This window comes from Cyprinus carpio, chromosome A8 (assembly GCF_018340385.1).
Source record: "Cyprinus carpio isolate SPL01 chromosome A8, ASM1834038v1, whole genome shotgun sequence".
Classification (NCBI taxonomy): domain Eukaryota; kingdom Metazoa; phylum Chordata; class Actinopteri; order Cypriniformes; family Cyprinidae; genus Cyprinus; species Cyprinus carpio.
This window is the reverse complement of record NC_056579.1, coordinates 9,875,338-9,897,043: the sequence shown is the minus strand read 5'-3', so window position 1 is coordinate 9,897,043 and position 21,706 is coordinate 9,875,338. Positions and strand designations below refer to the sequence as shown.

At 36.6% G+C, this 21,706-nt stretch overlaps 1 protein-coding gene across 2 annotated transcripts in view; it reads left to right on the top strand.

Annotated features, from left to right (window-relative positions):
• Nucleotides 1-11,475, top strand: part of trabd2b (TraB domain containing 2B) — a 55,556-nt gene extending 44,081 nt beyond the window's left edge. The window contains exons 5-7 of one of the 2 annotated variants that reach the window (XM_042762041.1): nucleotides 6,337-6,427; nucleotides 10,288-10,536; nucleotides 10,639-11,475. In XM_042762041.1, the coding sequence (XP_042617975.1) occupies nucleotides 6,337-6,427; nucleotides 10,288-10,536; nucleotides 10,639-10,864 (566 nt within the window). In that variant the 3' untranslated portion in view covers nucleotides 10,865-11,475. Of the gene's footprint in view, nucleotides 1-6,336; nucleotides 6,428-9,580; nucleotides 9,922-10,287; nucleotides 10,537-10,638 lie in introns of those variants that run through there. The other variant, XM_042762042.1, reaches the window with a different exon arrangement.
• Nucleotides 11,476-21,706: the final 10,231 nt, after the last annotated feature.

The following is a 21,706-nucleotide window of genomic DNA, read 5'->3' as shown; positions in this document are numbered from 1 at the left end:
AAAAAGCTCAACTATTAAATGGCAATCAAATCTAATGGCTTTCAGGACGCTGGAGAAAACAGTCCGTTTGTCTTGAGCTGCGATGTTGTGTTGCTCTGCATCTCTGAGGACATTTGTGCAGATGCTAAAGTGACTCTCAGCGCTAATTAGATCAGCAGAGCTCATTATCAGACTCTGCAATTACATGCCTCATTAGCTACTAAAACAACTGATCTGGGTGCTAAAGCAATTTAAGTTCACATTACACACACAACACATGCTCTCTCCCCACCCACACAGTTCTTCTGTGATGCACTTTTACAGATGCATCTACCTGTGCATGTGATTTCAGCCAACACATACACATTCAAAGAGTATGTGGATGCAGTCCAAGAAAGAGTCTGTGATTTATAAGGAAAATTATTTAAGTGACCTTGTGAACCTTTCCTTTACAACAGAGTAAAGAACTGTGGGAATTATTGCAGAGTCAACAAAGTCAGAGAGTCTTGGGAGTGACAAACATGTTAATATATAATACCACATATATATAATAGCATATATAACTACACATATATAACTACACATATATATATATATATATATATATATATATATATATATATATATAATACCCCTCTCTCTCTCTCTCTCTATATATATATATATATATATCTATATATATATTTTTTTTTTTTTTTTTTTTTTTTTTCATGAATATTATATATGCTATTATGTAATCAATGCTACAGGTTGTATCAATGGTTAAAGAGTTGGACTTGTAAGCCAAAGGTCGCGGGTTCGAGTCTTAGTACTGGGACATCACTCACTCACTCACTTCCACACACACACATTTATATATATATATATATATATATATATATATATATATATATATATATATATATATATATATATATATATATATATATATATATGCATAAACACACACACATATACATAGACAGAGAGATACACACACATAGTTGTGCACCATCTTATCCATACCAACAGTTTTTGCTCTGCAAGTATGTGTGCATGCACCATTACATGTGTATTTATGTGCAAGAAAGGCTTCTTTTTCTTCAGTCATGCCCACTGCTTCACAAAGACACTTTAGCATTTCAAGAAAAGAAGACCCCATCTGTCAGAAACTAAAACAAACCATAGGGGCAATTTCCCCTAAATGCTTTAACCCCTGCGAACTTTGACAGTTAATGTGCTCCTGTTCCCCCTTTTTTGTTACTTTCCTACATTTTCACATTTCTCCAACTGTGAAAATGTCCCCAACCATTGGGCTGACTCTCTCTTTGGTAAATCTGCTTGCCTGCCACCCCACAGTCACTGTAAGAGGAATGTAAATATTTAAAGCCATAAAGGAAACAGTTTCAGTGTTTTTGCATCAAACCCTTGAACCCCAACACCACAGAGAGTCCCCTCATTATAAAGTATACTTAACTACCACCAGAGTCCCTTTGGACAGGTAAAAGAGAGAAGCACCCCCTTAATTCTCACTAATCTCTCGGCTCAGCTTAGATCCCAGGGATGGCCTGAGGGCTGGAATTTCCTGATCTCACTCTGAGATTTATAGGAGGTGTGAGAGCTACTCTCCTCGCTGATCTGTGGGTCATATACTCTTGCATACACCCGGGGCAGCACGGAGGGTTTGTTGACTTAGAGACCATGTTGAGATTTATAGATTTCCTGCTGCTGTAAAAACCTTGATGTGTGGATTAGACAGAGCTGTGCTGCATTAGAGGTCAGTTGTTTGTAGGGTTATCACGGGGGATTGAGTGTTGGATAGCAGAAAAATGAATGAGTCAGTGGTAGAGGCTTCCCTCGAGCATCCTCTTACACCCTCGAGCATCCTCTTACACACACACAGCCACAGTTGCACACATGTATGGACAGCAAGCAGAGAGCACACAACACAAAAGTAGTACTATGATCAAAGACAAAGGCAGCCTGGTAGCCTACAATGCCTTTCAATTTCACATCATAAGTCTGACTATATGTGCTTTCTCTTCTCTTTCAACTGTTCCCTCTAACTGAGGAATATTTTGCTTTTTGGCAGACAAGCAACAAGGCCCATTGTGTGTGAACTCAACTGTTTATCAGTCAATTTGTATGTTTGATTCCTCATCAAGTGTTACACATACAACAACAGTGCTTGACTACTGATGAAAATGTTACAGTATGACAAACAGGCTTTTGATTTTGTAAACAAACAAAACATGACAAATATAATATTATGATTATTAATTTAAATTATTCAAAGGTACTGTTTACAAAATATGATGAAAAAATCAAATAAAATAACACTGCAATGTATTAATGCACTAAGAATGCTTTCAGAAGAAGAACTGTGCAGAGTATGTTCAGACATAGATCTGAATACCTGAACTGTAATGTAACTGGTTTGCTTTAAATGTTTTGTTCACTCAATTTAAGTTTGGGCTATTTTGCACATCAATGGCATATCAAATTATATGCTATTTTAGGAAGAGTACAATACCTTAATTATTTTTAAATATACAAAAATTATATATAAACAATTTCACTAAATTTAAACGGACAATAACTATGACTAAAACGAAAAAAAAAACGCTATGTAAAACACTGCTCACAAGCCTAAAATATTGGCTGTATGTGTGTGTATGCTCTTGTGTGTCATGGATCATGTATCATGAAGGTGCTGACATGTTTTGGACACAACCCAAAATACTCAAACCAATGTCTGAACCTTTCACAGTACATCTTCTGAGTACGATGAAGGGTCGAGAGAAGAGGGGGGTTCGGAAAATGTATAAATGCACCAAAGAAGTCCTGCTAAAAAGTGACTGAGAGCCCTAATTACCCCAAGAGAGAAAATGGGAACAAGTCTGATGAAAGTCAGAGAGAGAGAGAGAGAGAGAGAGAGCACATAGTTTAAACTGTAGATTTGCACATTACAGTAAAAGCCAGGCTGTAAGGACATTATTCAAACATTCACATTTATGAATACGGTAGACACTGTTATTTAAAGCCACTTTGAGTGAATTTAAGGTATGCATGTTCCCTGAGATTTTAACCAATATCCATGGGATCATTTCCACCATGCTCCATGCACCAATAGAGATAAGGGTTGAAAAAAAAATACTCCAATTCCAACAATGGGAACACCACTTGTGCTGTATTCAGACTGACTCAGAGGGAATGAACTGACAGTCACTGCACCTGTCTCATCTCTGTGATTTGGATGAAGGCTCTGAGCCTAACTAGCGAAAAGCCAGGAGCTTTGGCTAAGCCTCAAATGGATTTGTTCAAGGCCTGCGTGTACTGGCTGTGTGTGTACTGGGCTGTTTCTTAACAGCAGTTTGTTCTTGGTAATCAGAATATGCTAGCTACGGCCACAAAATAAACATCAAAAATATACATAATGAACTGTATCAGCCTTTGGAGAGCTGAAGCTTCTGAAGTGGAGTGAGTCTGTGTGTACGGAGTCTGTATGGGTTTGTTTGTTTCTGGGCGTGTATATTTATTTATTGCGTGCCAGGGTTTTGGGTGTGGGTGCCTATGCAGAAAGAAAGCAAGTATTTCATTTGTATTGTAGCATGCGCCTGCCTCCATGCATTAATTAAAGGAGAGGGCTTCAGTAATGGTGCAATTAAATTCCTGCTGGGAAGTTTGTATTTATGAGTTGGGAAGTCACAATTATGACATCAGGTAAGGCTGCACTAGGAATCTTATTTTAATGGTGATCACGATTTCTGCACTCAATTTATTAAACATAATCATCTGCGACATTTGGTTATTTATTCTAAACAATAATTCTGCGTAAAAATAACCTAAACAACCTGAAAACAAAGTAAAACATATGGAAAAAGCACTTAAATGAGCTGAAAACACAGGCAAACATGTAAGTTGGAGCTTAGTGATCTCTATCAGATATTCTGCTCAAATAAAAGTGAAATAAAGCCAGTCTGTTTCTTTCACAACATTGTTTGTGCTGGTTGCTGTGACTATGTAAATCTATGAGCAAACCATGCAAGTTGATGTTTTCTTGATTTTGTGCTTATGTGAAAATGCAATAATTCTCATAAATTGTAAAAAGATTTAAAAATGACAATAATCATGATTAATAAAAGGGGGTTTGTCTTTGAGAGAAATAATTGTGATTATCTATTTGACCATTATTGTGCAATCCTAACGTCAGGTACAAGATGGCGATGTAGCTTTTCAACATACAAAAAAATCCAGCAAGATTTTTTAACTCTTCAAAATGATGAATAAAGAATGCGCATCAGGTGTGTTTTTGCGTTTTTTATGAAAGTGCTGTAAATTGAATTGTTACATATTCTATAGAAATTTTACAATACTGTCATATTTTGTACATGCAATTTAGCTAGTTTTATTGTAAACAGAAAAAATTTAATTTAAAATTTACCATTGACGTTACATCTATTGCCCATGCCATATTTTCTCACTCTCATGTCACCAACTCTGAAACTCTGGGCGTCAAGGAAGTTCAGAGTTTCCTACTTATAATTATGATTTGGTGGTGGCGTTCATGTGTGCTTTACCAAAGACTATAGAATACCCAAGACATGTCACTCTTATAGTTTTGAATGGGGAAAAATGCAACACTCAATATGGCCGCTCAATCGCAGGAAGCCAGGCCTTCTGAAAGAAAGAGCCAATCGCTAATTGGTAAAGTTAGCACATCACTGCAGCTGCCGTTAAAAGTGTCCCAGTTGCTATAGAAACAGTCAGCGTTTTGAGATGTGCGCTTAGGACTGCGCATGTGCACTGGCTGATCTAGTCTGAAAAATAAACTTCTTTTATAATGATATTTGTGGAAAAGAGACAACATTTATGACACAGTTGTTGTCAGATTTCTTTGGTGATTTCAAATATAAAATTTAATCGTAAGCGAAGTGAACAGTTTTGGAGAACTTGATGTTTACCTATTCAAAGAGATAGGAGTTGCACTTGCATGCCCGAGAGGCATTTCAAAGATGGCCACCGAGTGACATGACTTGTCTTTAAGGGACATTGGCTCTACTCATAAATCCAATCTTTCTGACATGACTTGAAAGCACCAAAATCCCTAAGCAAATCCCAGTCAAGAAAAATCTCACCAATTTGGTAGCCAGGTGACTATTTCCTCCAGTAACCAAACATCTCTGAGTTTCCCACATGTAATTATGACTTAGTAGTGGTGTTCATGTGTGATTAACTTATAAATAAAATTCTAACATGACTTGAACGCACCCAAGAACCTCTGCATGCGGATTTAACAAGTCACACCCAAGAAAAACCTCACCAATTTGGTAGCCTGCAGGTGACCACCCGTACCTCACCGCAGCCTGAAACATAAGCTAACTACTTCCTCTGGTAACTGAACGCTTCTCGAGTAACTACTTCCTCCAGTAGCCTTCTGTGAGAGTGCTCTGTCCAGCTGGGTTATTTATGTGGCTGGAACCCTGCAAATAAATACAGCACATAAATTGAACCGCTTGACCTCACATACAGAATACAGAAGCATGGCTGTTTCACTTAAAAATTTCCATAAAAGTACATTCTAACAGAGTTTAATAAGAACATTAATCAGAAGATGTGGTGTGAAAGCATGTGTGGGTGTGATCGTGCCACCATGTCAATGAACCTGTCTGAGTCTGGTACTGGGATAGGAGGCGAGGTGAGGAATACAACGGAACTGGCGTCAGTGGGCTGCCTGTTTCTTCCAAACTGCCGAAGGGCGTAGTGCTGTAATCTGTCCGTCTGATCTGACCGATGCTTAGCAGTAGCCTCTTCACACTCCATGCAAGTCACCCCGGCTGCCTTTGAACTTGCCGGCCAAGAAAGTGCAGCGGGCCCCTCACTCCTCCTCCTCCACCCTGTCTTCACGACTGATCAGCAAAATAATGATGATAAAGAAGCATGAAAAGAGACAGCCTTGAAGATTTTCAGCGTGCCGTTAATAAGCTCGTGGAGCATGCTGAGGCGATGAGGTCAGGCTGTATTAGTGCTTATTGCTGGGTTGAGTGACACACAGGATTATGGGCTGCGCAGAGAAGTGAAACAGCTTTCATCAGCGTGGCACTGGAGCGCGTGTGTTTGATGTCTCAAGAGTGAAGGAATTATGAGTGTATTATACGTGAGAGCTGAGGCGGAGAGACAGTAGCACAAGGGCATTTTATATGGCTACATTCTTGAAGGAACAAGTGCACATTGACATCAAGAACAAGAAAAAAGGAGAGTTCTTGAGACAGCGTCACCCCCATGACTACATGCCCTTATCTGCTTTCTCTTAATATTTGTACACACCCACCTGAAACCTCTTTAACATGGCTGCTACTTGTTTCTTGTGTGCTGCAGGTCATTTCCTGGGGAATCACAGTGTACTAGACATCCTGCGCCAGGAGGGCTATGAGGTGGAGCACACACCAGCACAAGAACCCATCACACAGTGAGTATACACATTCATATACACTTCACACCAGGCTTGTGCAAAATTCAGAATTGAACAATTGGCACCACTGAGTTTATAAGGGTGTTGACCACAGTTGAATTGGATTGACAAGTAAAATTTACTGAAATGCAATGCAAAGAAATTTTTCTACCCTGGTCCAGAAAAGATAGCTTAATTTATTAAATATAAATTAATATATAAACTAAATACAAAATTGATATAGTTGGCTTTTTAAAAAACTGAATATATAAAGTAAATAAGAACGTATAGTTGCCATTTTAAACATCTATCTATCTAACCAGCCTTGTTTACAAAATTATTCAGAATTAGTTCTTTAAATTTCAATTTAATTCTACTTCCTTACATTCAAATATGAATTGCAACTCTGCATCCTGTTTGCTACTTACAGTAAAGTTCAAATCCTTCTTCACACACTTGGCTTTATGGTTCTCACAAAGGACAGTTCTCCTCTTCACCCTTCTCTCTCCATTCAGATTCTGTCTTCCTCTAATTCTTTTTCTTCTCATGCCAATACCTTGCCCACACACATAATAATTATGAAGTTACTTAAACAACAAACTTTCCCGAATATTCTGTGGCACAGAATATAATGATGCGTACTACGTACACAGTTTCACCACATAGAAACCCCAAGCACATTGTAATTCACTGAGAGGATATTCCACTTACTGTGATAAACTGCAAACAGAGCTAAACTATGCCTATGATCTCCTCCTGCTAACCATGACGGAGTGGGCCAGACCAGCGCTCTGCCAACTCATGCCTCACAGAGGGGTGCTATGCCTGCTCAAACAGAGACAACCCGCCTTCATCGTTGGTATACTCATACCATTACTCAACAGGCCTTTAGGGGAGCTGGAAAGAGGTGATCCAAAGGTTGTGTAGGTTGTACTTCTTAAATAACTGTAGTAATGGCTCCAGCACCCAACAAAAGCACAAATGGAAAAATGAGAATGCCGAGCAATTGAATGGTCCCAGAAAGGTAGTTCAAACTCGCAAAGCACCCAACCACCACCACAACTTCCAGCCGATGTCGTTTGAAAAACCTCCTTTTGCCAATTTTAGTGCAAACTTTATAATTTGGCACACTGTGGCGGTGGAAGTTATGGAGGCAGAGAAAGAAAGCGTGAAGGGTTTTCAGATTGCTGGAGATGATGACAGTGGCTGTGGTAACTAGCTGACAGCTCGATGGACCAGCTGAATGATGGACTGACTGCGGTTTGGAAACACCAACCCTTGCAGCTTTCTTAGGCTCCCTCCCTTCTGCTCACTTTCTCTCCACTGTAAGGTGAAAAAAACGAGGTGATATGATGGGCACGTAAAGAAACGTGCAATGGCAGCCGGACATATGTTTACCAAAAGCTCATGAACCACAAACTTGTGGCCCAAAAACAATCCTATAGTGTTTTTGTAGTGCACATATTGGTATATACGAGATTCAAACCAAACAAATACTTTGTGTACGTACTAAACACAGCGGGTTGGCCTAACCACAATGAGGCAGTTCGGAATGAAGGACGGTTTACCAAATGTCGTCATGGTTACCCAGTGTGCACGGCTTTGGCTGATGTTTACTGCAATAAAATGCCCCAGTGGGCACTCACCAGCTGGAGGTGACAAGTATAGAGTGGCATAATCTTGGACAATACTACGCCCTACTGGTACACTACGGTAAAGTCTATGTCCAAATGTCTTTAATCTTCAGTTCTTTATTCAAAATTGATGAAACAAATGTCATGGTTATATAATGATATTACTATCATTTAGTGGCAGTATAGATTGGTATGTAAGCCTAAACTTGGACATCAGTAAAGGAGCTCAAGACTTGAGGTTGTGGTTTTGACCTCACTGGCTCTTTGTAAATTCTTAGCAAGCCGAAAGGTTGATACCATGCTGTTTGAAGTCCAAAGAAGTCCACACACACTCACATTAAGTCAGAGCTTTTTAAAACACTACTAGGATGTTATCTCCAGTACTTCAAAGGTGTCTCCTGACATTGCCCAGTTCTCAAATAACCTTCATATGTAAAAGGTCCACTGTTTTAAATATTAAATATTAACAAATCAGACCAATACAAATATTCTGAGAATTATTTTTGGCATAAGTGGCTGATGTTATGTTAAAATATTCATTAATAATACATTGTATTTAAAATAATTTTAAATTAATTAAAAATGTATCAATAAAGCCTCAAATGAATCCCTTTGAATGCTACAATGGAATTTATATTAAAATATGTCAATATTAAAATTCTGCCCCATATTGATAACTTGAGGGTTGTGTTGTAAATGGTTAATTGTAAAATACTTAATTTACCTAATAATACATAATAATAATTTTAATAAAAAGTATTTTTTTAAATGAATTAATTAAAAAATGTGGTGTGGGATTTACTTTGAAACCATTTCCACTCACAAATTGCTGGTTAATCTTAAATAAAACACTGCAATTAACACATTTTACTGCTGCAACTCAATTTAGACATCACAACACTATAACATACAGTATAAAAAACATTTTGAGATTTGCTAAAATATTAACATTATGAAATGATTAATGTTTTTAAAGATTTGAGTGAAATTTAAAAGACAGCGAAGATAATCTAAATTTAAAATGTGGGGGAAATAAGCATGGCAATTAATTATCAAATATATATCCAATTTTGACAAACATGATAAATAAAAAGTATCTAATGTTGTATAATAATAAATATACACTCTAAAAAAGATGGTTCTTTACATGTAGTAACGATTCTATTTAGAACCATTTCGTTCTGAAGAACCCTTTTAATCTAAAATGGTTAAGGGTTTTCTCTCTTTAGTTTTTTGGTTTTACATGTAAGTATGAGCAGCTCTGTTAAGCTGAGGATACTTCTCTCTAATTCTCCACCAAGTAACAGAGATATTGAATTTATAATCCACAATGTTAGATTTTATTATTATTATTATTACTTGGGTTTATGCATAAACATACCCAGTCACACATTACAAACATTAAAGCTATCCCATTTTTTCCTTTTAACATTGTGACATACTGTCCATTTTTGCTACTTTTGGCCTTTGTGAACATAACTGTTTTTACATAAACAAACAGACACACTGTAACTCTAAACTCAGTTGTGTATTTCAGATGCATCACATGCCGCAAACTCATCATCTGCAGACAAACTGCCACTCAATCTCACCAAAATGGGAGAAGCCAGGATTTTGAAGATATGGAACTTGGTCTTCATCACATCTATTTTCTTTCTATTTTGTTTTTACTTTTTTATGTATTTGTTCATGTTCACTGTCAGTTGTCCTTTATTAATTTATCCAGCTAATAACTGTTGTCATGAGCGCTGACATTTTTGCTACAATTTCACATCAATAAAAAAGTACCTAATTCAAACAACAGGCTGTCCTTGTTTTTAATGTAAATCCCTATTAGAGGCTATTATAAGACCATACAGATAGAGGAGTAAAAATATGAATAAATAGTTTATAAAATAATATTATTAATACTAATATTAATGATATAAATATAGTAATATACATATATTATTAAAAATAAACTATCATTAAAAAGGTTATTTATAATAGCAATAAGGTCCTACATAGCAATGGTTCTTTATAGAACCTTATAAAAAGGGTTCTGCTATTGTCCCAAGCTGAAAAACCCCTTTCTGGAACTGTTTAGAACCATTTTTCTTAAGAGTGTATAATAATCTCTCTCTAATATCATGCTGCATCCTTCATTTTAAGCACATAATATAATGATCAACTACTCCTGTTTTCACAATTTCACATTAAACTTTTGCATCCCACAAGTTTAATAACTACCATGTGTTCTCACAGAAGGAACTGGTCTGGGGTGGAGGGGACTACTATGACTCCCACTGAAGGCAGCTCTGAGTCAGTGACGGAATGGACATCAGAACCTCCTGAGCTAGAGGAGATCAGCCAGGAGGAACTCTCCCACATGCTGCTGCCAGACAGTCTCAGCCAGCTAGAGGAGTTTGGCCTCTACAAGCGCCCCCGTAAAACCCATAATGGACACAGTCGACCACGGCTGTTCAGTGACCTCTGGGTGCGCATAGGAGACAGGTGAGGACACAACACATGCCACAAACCACATTTCCACCACAGGGAACTCAAAGCTGATTTTAACTAACAAAATCCATATTTTTGTTTTCATGTTGACCCCAGCACGACTCCAAACCCGAATATAAGGATAACCAATGGTTATGTGACAGTGGAACCTCCTCAAACACGACAGGAACAACAGCAAAGAAGAACCCCACTCCAAGAAAGACTGAAGCCCCCCAGCCAGCCCACAAACCCTAGCGCACTTGACTCCGCTGCTCCAAACACAACATATGCGCTGAGTTGCCTTTTGGCTTGTCTCATTTCACAACTGCTTTTCACTTCCTGAAGAGGGAAATGGGTCTCTTGGAAGCTCACAAACCAACTCAATCAGAATTTTATCTGAGTGACTTTGCCTGTGGTAAAAAATAAATGGCAGTGAAGTACATTTAGGTACTGCTTAGATCAATTTTGGGTGTCTGCCTACAGTAAATTAGCCGCCGCAGTATGTAACAGTAGATGTGTGTGAATAATTTCTAATTGTTACATCTGGCAGAAAGGTAGTCTGTAAGAATAACAATAAGAATATTTTGTTATACTTATGCAATGACTCTGCCCAGAGTTGATTCATAGAAATCAGCTAAGATTGTACCTTGTTATGTGAATTACTCACATGACTGTTCCCTATTGCCCCATCAGAGCAGACAGCAAAATATGAATGTGCATTTTTTTTTCTAATAAATTAAATGGGGCAAAATAAACTATACCAAAATTATCAATATGATATAAAGGTTAAACACCTAAATTATATAATAGAGTCGTATTATGTGATATGGTCACTGACAGATAACTTAAACAGTTCACAGAGATGACATTTATATTTTGTAAATTGTGCATTTGTTCATACAGAAATTTTATATTTATTATTTCATGAAGAGTATATTTTCATGCATTTCTCAAGTATTAAAGTTATAGTTATGTAAACAAACTTGACATGTCCTGTCCGTTGATATTTTGCAGTGTTGCTGAGAAATCAACGCACACTGCCCTCTACTGGCACTCAAAACATACAATTTTATTTTTATAGTAATAATTATTATTTATTACATAGTATGTAAAACTGTGAAAACAAATACGATTAGAGGTAATTATTATTATTAAATAGGGACAGAATCTGTCGACGTGGTATTAGAATACACATTTTCAAAAAAACGTTTACTTCTGTTCTGGCAAATAATTGAAAGGAACAGTTCACCCAGAAATGAAAATATTATTATTTTGGCATTACTCACCCTCATGCACTTCCAAAGTAATATTATTTTCTTTTTCCTTAAAACATGAACGGAGATGACAGCCAGAATATCCTTAGGCAGTTTTTCCATACAATAAAAGCAGACAGTTATGTTAAATGCCAAGCAAAAAAGGTATTATAAAAGTAATCCATGACATGAGACCAATATTCTACTAAATCCAATATCGCTTGCTGTCGAGCTCAAATGACGCCGTTACACGCCGCTCTACAAACGCCATTTGTTCTCGCATGTCATGTGACTGATGAAACGGGACTGCGGATTATAAAGTGCACAGGAAAAATGCCAGTCAATAAGGACTTTGAATAAAAAAATTAAAAATAAGGGCTTTGAATTAAATATGTTGCTCCATATGGAGGAACCATTGATATGGAGTGGTTTTATGGTACTCTTTAAAATCTTTCTTCTAGCTTGGCATAAATTAGTAATGCGCTTTCTTGTGTTGAAAAACTGTCTATCTCCTTTCTGTTTCAAGAACGAAAAATGCTGCGTTGCAATGCCGTAAGTAAATAATGACAACATTTTAATTTTTGGATAAACTTTCCCTTTACCCTCATTTATTGTAATCGCCACTAGGTGGCAGACAACCCTTTTGTAACTAAATGTACCTTAGGAAATGGGTTGTAGTCTTATCAACAACCTCCAGATATACGTTTCAACAGATGAATGGTTTGTCTGCGTTCAGTAGCCTAATCCTGGGTTAAAAGCTATCATACAGATAAAAGCTATCATACAGTATTCTGTAAGAAAAGGCAATAACAATAACCATCCTTCTCATGCTTTCATCTTTGGAAGTTCTTTCTCAACTTAAAGAAACTGAAATGCTTAAGTAGTAAATTATTTGAAACGCTATATGTTTCATTACAATATGCTTAAATAAATACAATGTAAATAAAACAAATTATTTACCGTCAAATTAATCTATTTCACTCTCATCTTTCTAGATCGCATTTTTATGTGATTATTTATTCTGCACGATTGTAAATGCGTTTGTCCTTCTAGTGAAATCCTGCAACTCACATCTCAAGAATTAAATAAAATCAATAAGCAAAGCTTCAATTTTATACATTTCATTTATATATATATATATATATAGGATTATAAATAAATACATATATATATATATATGTATATATATATATATATACTGGGCCGCATTAATGCACAGCTTACCTGGGCTTAAGCCCAGGGCCCCGGGCTGGGGGAGGGCCCCGATGATGCCGGAAAATATTGTAATCGGATTTTATAATTCGTTGTCTGTCCCTTTAAAATTACGCTTTATCGCTTTGCTTTGAATGCATGTGCCGGCGTTGCAAGTCCTGCTCGAGAAGTGTCAGTCAAACCCTCTCACTCAATGAACCCTGCAATCATCAGTCACAGTGGGCATTATTTAATTGTCTGAAATCCAATAAAATTCATCATTGTCTGAAAGCATTCAGTTATTGGCCTGTATCGAACTCACGTGACATACTTACGTTGAATTCTTTATAAGATAATTGCCGCCTATTCTAATGATGACAATAACTAGTCTAATAGCTAATCTAATGTGACAGAAATGTCTCGTAAATATGAAAGTGGTTCGCAAAAAAGAAAAACAGCACAAGATAAAGTAGAACGTCAGAACAGTTTGTTAAAACAAATTCCGAAACTAACATCATATTTTAACGCAGGCCTATGGAAAGATGAAGATTCTGCATACATGTAATTAAATAGGCCTTATCATACTAACATAATGATTTAAATAAAGCACTCGTTACTATTAAAGTTGCGTATGCCTTCAGAAGCAAACACTTAATTGCGCTTGATGTTCGTATCACTTCTTTAAAGCAAGATATTTGGGCACATTTCGTTTTTTACTAAAAAAATGCATGAATGAGAAAATCGTGTAGGACGTGCTTGATGTAAAAACTTTTTAATCGCAATAATAAGTCATGAAAAAGATCTCTGTACTCCTGTTTACTGACACACCCTAAGCGCGTGTGCAATACTGAATTAAATTGAGAACGATTCCATGACAAATGCATTTTTAACAGTCACTTGTTGCCACCTGGTGGGTTACGTGTAATAGATTCAAACGGCCTAACAGTAAAAGGGGTGGAACCATAACTTTTAACGATTAATTATGCAGTTCCAATGGATGAAGGCAGGGCTCAACCCCGGTCGGGCCAGTGATTCAAATTTTACTTGCCCCACCAAAATTTTCACTGGCCCCACAACAAAAAATTAATAAAAGTAAAAGACAAGAAAATGGCCCTATAAAATAAGCAAAGATATTGTTTTCATTGTCTTTGTTACATTTAACCTCAATAATAGGTTAATGACAGCAAGCTACTAGATTAACTTATATTTTAAATATTGTTAGACAAATAAACAGTAAGTAATAAAATAGTTAAAAATAATCAAATTACGAGTAATAGCATAAATAAATACAACAGAACGAACATATAAATGAAATAAATGGTGTTTTTCAAGTTTTTCATGTAGGTTTAAACAGGAGATTTTGAGGTACAGACATTGTAATCTAATGTATAACTATAGAATAGATTAAACTTTATTAGAAATTTATCAGTCAAGAGCAGTTACAGATGCATAAAAATGTTTTTAATGTTGAAAATATAAAACGTTAAATACTGTGGAATTATTAAAAAATGAAGACACTTTAAACCTGAAATTAAACCCGCCAGTAGGTGGCAGCGTATCACTGTTAATGAGCAAATCATTGAGATTCATTCAAGGCTGATTCACTCAGGAAGTGTTGCTCTCAGAGACGCAAAACAATTCTGTGGACTTTGGAACCATTTTCGTTGTCGAAATACCTGCGAAACAGATGATTTGGTGTCTAAAAGGTAAGTCCTTCATATTAAGTTCTTGTTATATTAGCGGGCCCTGTACGCTGAATAAAATCATCACATTTGTAATCATGCTAATATTTGGAGAAAAACGGCACCTCCTTTGTGTAATATCTGGTTAACATAGATATTAAATTATTAATTATATGAAATATACAGGGGCAGTTTTGAATTCTGAGGCATAAGACTAAATAAGTGCACAAGTCTAACCTACTAGACTAACCACCCACCTGTTACGTCACGTCACCATTTTCCCTGGGCTTTGGGGTGTTATTTGAGGGAGTAGGGGTCCTGACAGGCTGTGACCCCTCCCTGGGCTTGGTGACAGAACGCCCACTGCATATTAATAAAAGATTACTGGGGAAAATCAATGTCTGAGCAAACTCATTAAAATGCCTCTTCATCTTAAATGATTTCTGTTCTTTACCTCCACTCTGTGTCTCTCTCTCTCTCCCTCTGTTGCTTTTCCCTAGCGGTAATTACTTTCACAAGTCGTTTTCTGCCCTTTGAGTTGCACCGTTTCACAAATGAAGGTTAAGTTTGTTTAACCGTGCTGGATTTGCTATCCATGTTAAAGCATATAATGTGGAAGGCATGACTTTGCCCACACACCTCCAGGACCCCCTCAGATTTAAAGCCCCCTTTGCATGGTCATATGGTCCAAGGTTAAGGCCCACCAGGGCTAGAACAAGATGGAGTGGTTTCAGCATCTTGTCTAGGCTACACACTGGGAAGATCAATTAATATTATATTGTATTTACAAAATTTATCCTTTGTCTGTGTATTTTTGTTTGGGGCCCTCAAATGCTTTCTGGAAATATATCTAGCAGTTCTAATTGAGTAGAGCGAAAGATAAAGCATACACACAATGGTTATCAACTCAAGGTCTTTCAAATATAACACTACAAGTTCAGGCTTATGTTTCAATTGATCAATAAAATTTCAGGGACATGTTTCTGAAACACATAACAAGAGGGGGCTTTGTAGCTTATATAAGGGTATTAGGGACTGCTAGTGGAAGGACTTTCTTTAGAGATCACCAGGTATAAAGGACAATTTATCATTTCAAATAAGTGCTATTATTTCAGTTCCTTCAAAAGGAATGTCTGGGAAAACACATTAGTGCATCAATATTCACCTTGAAAAAAATATAGCTCTCCCCATTGTACAAAATGTTGATAATATTGGTCTAATTCAAAATATTTCATTGTTCTATAATGTGGCAATGCCACAGTGTTTCCATTGAGGTTAGTTTGCCTTTGTGTGGGTGTCACACAAAAAAAGCAGGAGCCATGCAAGGATAAACCACCATTCTTAATGCAATATCCTTTGTAATGCTTTGTAATCCTAAAAAAATGTCTCTGGTGTAATATCTTTTGATAAATAACATGTTGGCTACATGATATGTAAATATAGAATTTACATAACTGCTTGTAATACAGTTTTGTTACTTTTTTTGTATTAATTATGTTTACATATACAAGGAATTTTAACCAATTAGAAATTACAAGGATCACTATACAGTAAGGTGTCTAATTTAATAATAATAATAATAATAATAATATATTCAGGAAAATTGTTTTTAAGTAAGAAAGTTTAATATGTCGCTTATAATTTTAGTTATACACAAAAAATGTGTCCTTTAAATCGCCAGGTTCTGTTAATTTATTTCATAGCCTATCCACATTTCATGTAAACTATATTTAAATAAATAAATAGACTAGAAATATTATATCTGACCAGACAGTTTTTTTTTTATGATTATGGGAGATCCCATTATTATTCTTTTAAAATAAAGTAAATTTGATTATCACGGTAAATTAGTGCACAAAATTTAAAATGTCCATGTTTTCTATTATGTTTTAACTCAGCCCAGTTTAGTAAAAAGTTGGTTTCTAAAGTATTTTCATTACTACCAGTCAAATATGGGGATATCAACGTTTGAAATACAAAAAATAGGAAGAAAAAACATCACAAGTTACAGAAATTTAAACAAAATGTGTTAAAACAGACACTGCAATATACAGGATCAGTTTGCATTTGCATGTCGCTTTGGCGTGCAGGCCCGCTATGAAATAAATATTTTGCTACAGAAAGTGTTTCTATAGGGAAAGAGAATGAGAGCTAATTAAGAAAGGGGTGAGTATGTCGTGGTTTACAGGTTTTCTCGACGTGTCATTATTCGTGAACAAAGGGCACTTCATGCGCTCTCTTTGATACCGACTGCAGCTTGAGAGTGCACTCAAAAACAGACGCTAACAAATTTATTCTAAATAAATTAATAAAATAAAATAATTGGAAATATCGAGAGAGAGAGAGAGAGAGAGAGAGAGAGAAGAGGGGGGAAAATAGTGGTAGCCTAAGCTTCACTGACACGCACGCGGGATCCCAAGCTTTGATGCTCCAGCGATGACAATCACCACATAATCATGTCTGATAATTACACACATGAAAGCTTGTCTACTGAGGAAGCTAGATGGTAAAAATAGAGAAACAAATATGATTTTATCCAAAGATACTTTTTTATAAATTCTGATAAACTTATTTGATCCTTCTTATTGACTACAAATCAACAGAAGACATCATTTGACAACAAAATTGTCCGGAGTAAAAGGGTTTACAGATCAACATTCATTGTTCACACTGAATAATGGCAGTGTTCATAAAGAGAGATTAGGTGGTTTGTAAAAAAAAAAAAACACTGAAAAAAGAAACCAGGTTTTTGCATACTATCCACTGTTGACACATAGTTCGAATAAAATCCATGTTCTGAATTGTACTGGAGTTCATGTTTAGGAGATTTATGTCACTCTCTACCTTCATTTCATCATCTGTGAGCAGACTTGAAAAAACTTAAAGGTGCAGGGAGTCATCAAACTGAGTGTAATTATTTATATCAGTGTCATTTTCCAGATATCTAACAGACCCATAAGTACATAAATTCCCACTTTGGCTCTTAAAACATAAAATAATTATTTTCCTTTTTTTTTAGGTGGGTGGAGGAGAGGAATAGTTTGGGGTGGATTTGGAAGTGAGTAGACAGTAGACAGAGAGTGAAAGAAAAAAGGAATGTGTGTTTGACCATCAATGTTTACTCCTTAGTCAGACATCAAGGCATACAAACACACACCTTAGCCTTCATCTCCCCAAGGAGTTTGCTAGAGGTCATGGGGAAGGTTGAGGTCAAATGAGCCTGGATTAAATTTGATCAGACAGTGCTATAGGGTGTGTATGTGTGTGTGTGTGTGTGTGTGTGTGTGTGTGTGTGTGTTTGAGAGGCTATTGCCTGCTAACTGATGCTAAATGCTTGCAAACACACACACACACACACACACACACACACACACACACACACACACACACACACACACACACACAGCACATACAGATATTCACACACATACATATGCAAATTCTAAGTTTAAGTGATGAGAAGCATGCACAGATAAGCAATCAAATATTTCCCCCTCAGTTAGTCTCCAAACACCTATTTAAAATGGAAATTTGAAAACAGAATGTGTTGCAGGGTGCGGTCCACAACATGGAAACAGCATAGCTTGATTTGAAGATGCAGAAATACACAATGAATGGCATTTGTCCTTAACTGAGACCCTGGAGACAAACCAGGTAATAGGCATTGGACACACTCTGATGGAGAAACTGCATGTAGAATAACTTGGGATGGTTTTAATTTGAACTCACTGGCTCCATTAGCTTAAGACCTTTATCATCTCCCCCAGGTGTATCCAGGTAACCCCAAGGCCGATGTGCTCTTAAATCCGAGACAGTCAAGGTAACAGGTTTCAATGCTTCCTCGTAAAAACATCCTGTTTGCCAAAGACTGACTAGCCTCCATTTAAAACTAGAGGACATATGAGGAACTGCAGCTTGATTCATTTTCTCCCAAACATCAAGACGTTTTGTCTTATTTTCACATTTTTTCCTGTTCTTTCATTCTCATTCAGTTTAATTAGGTTCACTTTAATTTCTCTACAGGTAAACATTATGTCTCTCTATTTAAATGTTTGATTGGACATGATAAGAGCAGGTATAACTAAGAACTTAATGTGGTCAAAGGCCACCAGCCAGGAGCAAACAGCCCTGACAAACATACACACACCATATTCAAATAGTCACAGTATTGTTACATATGTTGAGAAAACAGCCACTTCTTGAAATAAACCTTCATAACCAGACACCCACAGAGCAGGTATACCTGACAATAGCACATTAACACTGTTGGCACACATACTACAGATTCACACACAATGACAACAGGTCGCAGTTTACTGATGGCTTTGCTCACAGTCTATTTTCTCACTTTCAACAATTACTTGTTTATTTCCATCTGTAAACAAGCAACCGCACAAGCAAAATAGGAGCCATTGACACCGATAGCATAATACTGTATTTGTGTGTGTGTGCATTGCTTTTCACCTCCCACACACACTCCATCTCTCTCCCCGTTTCCCTCTCCCTTGCTCTTCTGGTGTGATTTTGCTCCTCTGCTCTTGGCATTATAAATTCATTGTGCACAGCTTGTGCCTGTAAGCTTGATTGAAGTGACGGGCTCTGATTCCTCCGGCTTGCTGGCTGGAGGGTGCTATAGCAAATGGCCCGATGGCACTGTTTGGATAACACTGACCTCTCTCCTGCTGCCGCCGCGCGCGCCTAAGTGAGCGGTTTTATAGGACTCTGGCGCTCGTAAGTGGAAGGGCAAAAAAAGAAAAAAGGGAGGCAATTTGATCAATTCACAACTGGAGAGAGGAAAAAGATCTGGGCGATGGTTTCGGAGCACATTGTAATTTCCACCTGCCCCCTTTTCCTGTGAACAAAAGTGATAGCTATCAAACTCGATTGCTGAGAAGAACACAAGAGCCAAGCGCCTGATCTGCATTCTAGAAGCGCCGTTACCAGGGCGACGTACTGTATGTGGCGGGAAAACACTCGCGCCACTCCTTAGAAATGGATATTCAGGTCTTTTGTGCCATGTCATAATTGTATTTATCAAACCAATCGTGGTCGCACGGCCACTCACGCAGTGTGCCACACATGGGCAGCCGAGTGCCAATGGGTTTAAATTTAGCGATGAGTGTTGATCAAAGACAGTGAGACTAATTGAAGGGCGAGCCTTGGTTTGCATAAAGAGATGTGTGGGTCGTTAGGATGATCCCAACGTAGATTCCCTGTGACGGTCTTCAGCAGCTTTTCACTTTAAGCGAGGCCTCGAACTCACCTGTTTTACTCGTCTATCGGGAAACCTTTTTAACGATTATTTCGTGTTAGTTTAGATCAGTGGTTCTCAACCTTTTTTTTCCACTGTGCCACACTCGTCCAAGTGCAAGTCTCATGGGCCGCACGCATATCATTTACATATTACGTCACCAATACAAACCAACCAGATTTATAATATTATAGCCAACTATTATGATATCTAATCGATTACATTCATTTAAATAAATAAATAATTATACTCACTATTAATAAAACACCTGATGCTGTCGGGAGCTGACCAATTTTGTGAAATTCTGCTCGAAAGATGATGCCAAAAGTCCAGCACTCTCCTACCTTCTGTGACTATTCCTGCATTTTCCACATTTCATTTTTCTCCCTTAATAACAAATCTGTCTATTCTGATGCTCAATTTTACCGAACTAATGGCTGCTGATGACTAGCTATTTGAATTGAATTCTGCCAAAGTGTTCGCTTGTAATGTTCGTTAAATGCATAACGTTATAGCCTACAGGTCTGCTCATGTCTGCAAATAATATATGAAAAACAAAATTATTTTACAAAAAAAACATTAAAGCTTATATTTGTTTAGTATATTTTTAATTAATGTAAAAACTAAAATGAATTGTAAAACTAAAAATTGTGTTCAGCATGGGCCACATTTTAGAACCACTGTTTTTAGATACCAGTTCATTTTAGGGAATAAACGTGAAAACGGCCTGCCATAATCTCAGTGTCCTTTTGCTTAAGTGCAGTTTTTATGACAAAAATCGCAGAGTCTGTCTCTTAGTTGTCTTTTTAACAGAGGTGTAAAAAGTACTCAAAAAATTTACTTAGGTGAAAGTACAGATAATCAGTGAAAATTTTACTCAATTAAAAGTACAAGTATCTGGCCAAAAACACACTTGAGTAAAACTAAAAAAGTACAACTTTAAATTGTACTCAAGTATTAAAAAAGTAGAAGTACTTTTTTTCTGACAGACATACAAGTTTGATTAAAGGGAGAAAACAAAACAATATGCACAGGTCAAACACATATATCTAGTGCAACAACAAAAACAATTAAAATGCAGAACAGTGGAACACACAAAACAAAACAGAAAAATACAGGGAATGGGATTAAAAGGAAACTCCATCCTTTCCACCCTCATGCCATCTCATATGTAGGCTATATGATTTAATCTGTATCAGATGAACACAAACGAAGAGTTTTAGAAAAAAAAACATCTCTCTTCGTATAATGCAAGTGTATGGGACTTCCAAAAATGACACTTCAAAAACTACATAAAGTGAATATGACAGTAACTCATACAACCCCTCTTGATGAATCAGTGTCTTTTTAAGCAAAACAATAGACATGTGTTAAGAAAACAAAATATAAACTAATATTTTAAACTTGACCCTCTTATTACACTTTGTGTGTAATATTACACTCTTATTACACAATGTGTTGAATTAATGAGGAGAGTCATGGAATTAAAACATACAACATTATTGTTTTAAAAGGCCACTTTTTGTGTTGTCTATTCAACGTCACTTTCTAAAAGGATAATTAAACTTTTAATTGTTTATCTGGGGCATTTAGAGTTTTTTTCTCAGCAAATATTGATAAGTAATTATTTGCGATCATGTTATTATTAAGATGAAAAAATATTAATTGGCAGTCCTAATTGCTATTCAATGTGTCATATAATGACATTATCATAACTTATATAACTTATCCACTACCTGGTAAGAACATCATTAAACATGAATTACAATTAATTTAATATACAATGTTCAAAAAAAAAACTCACACCA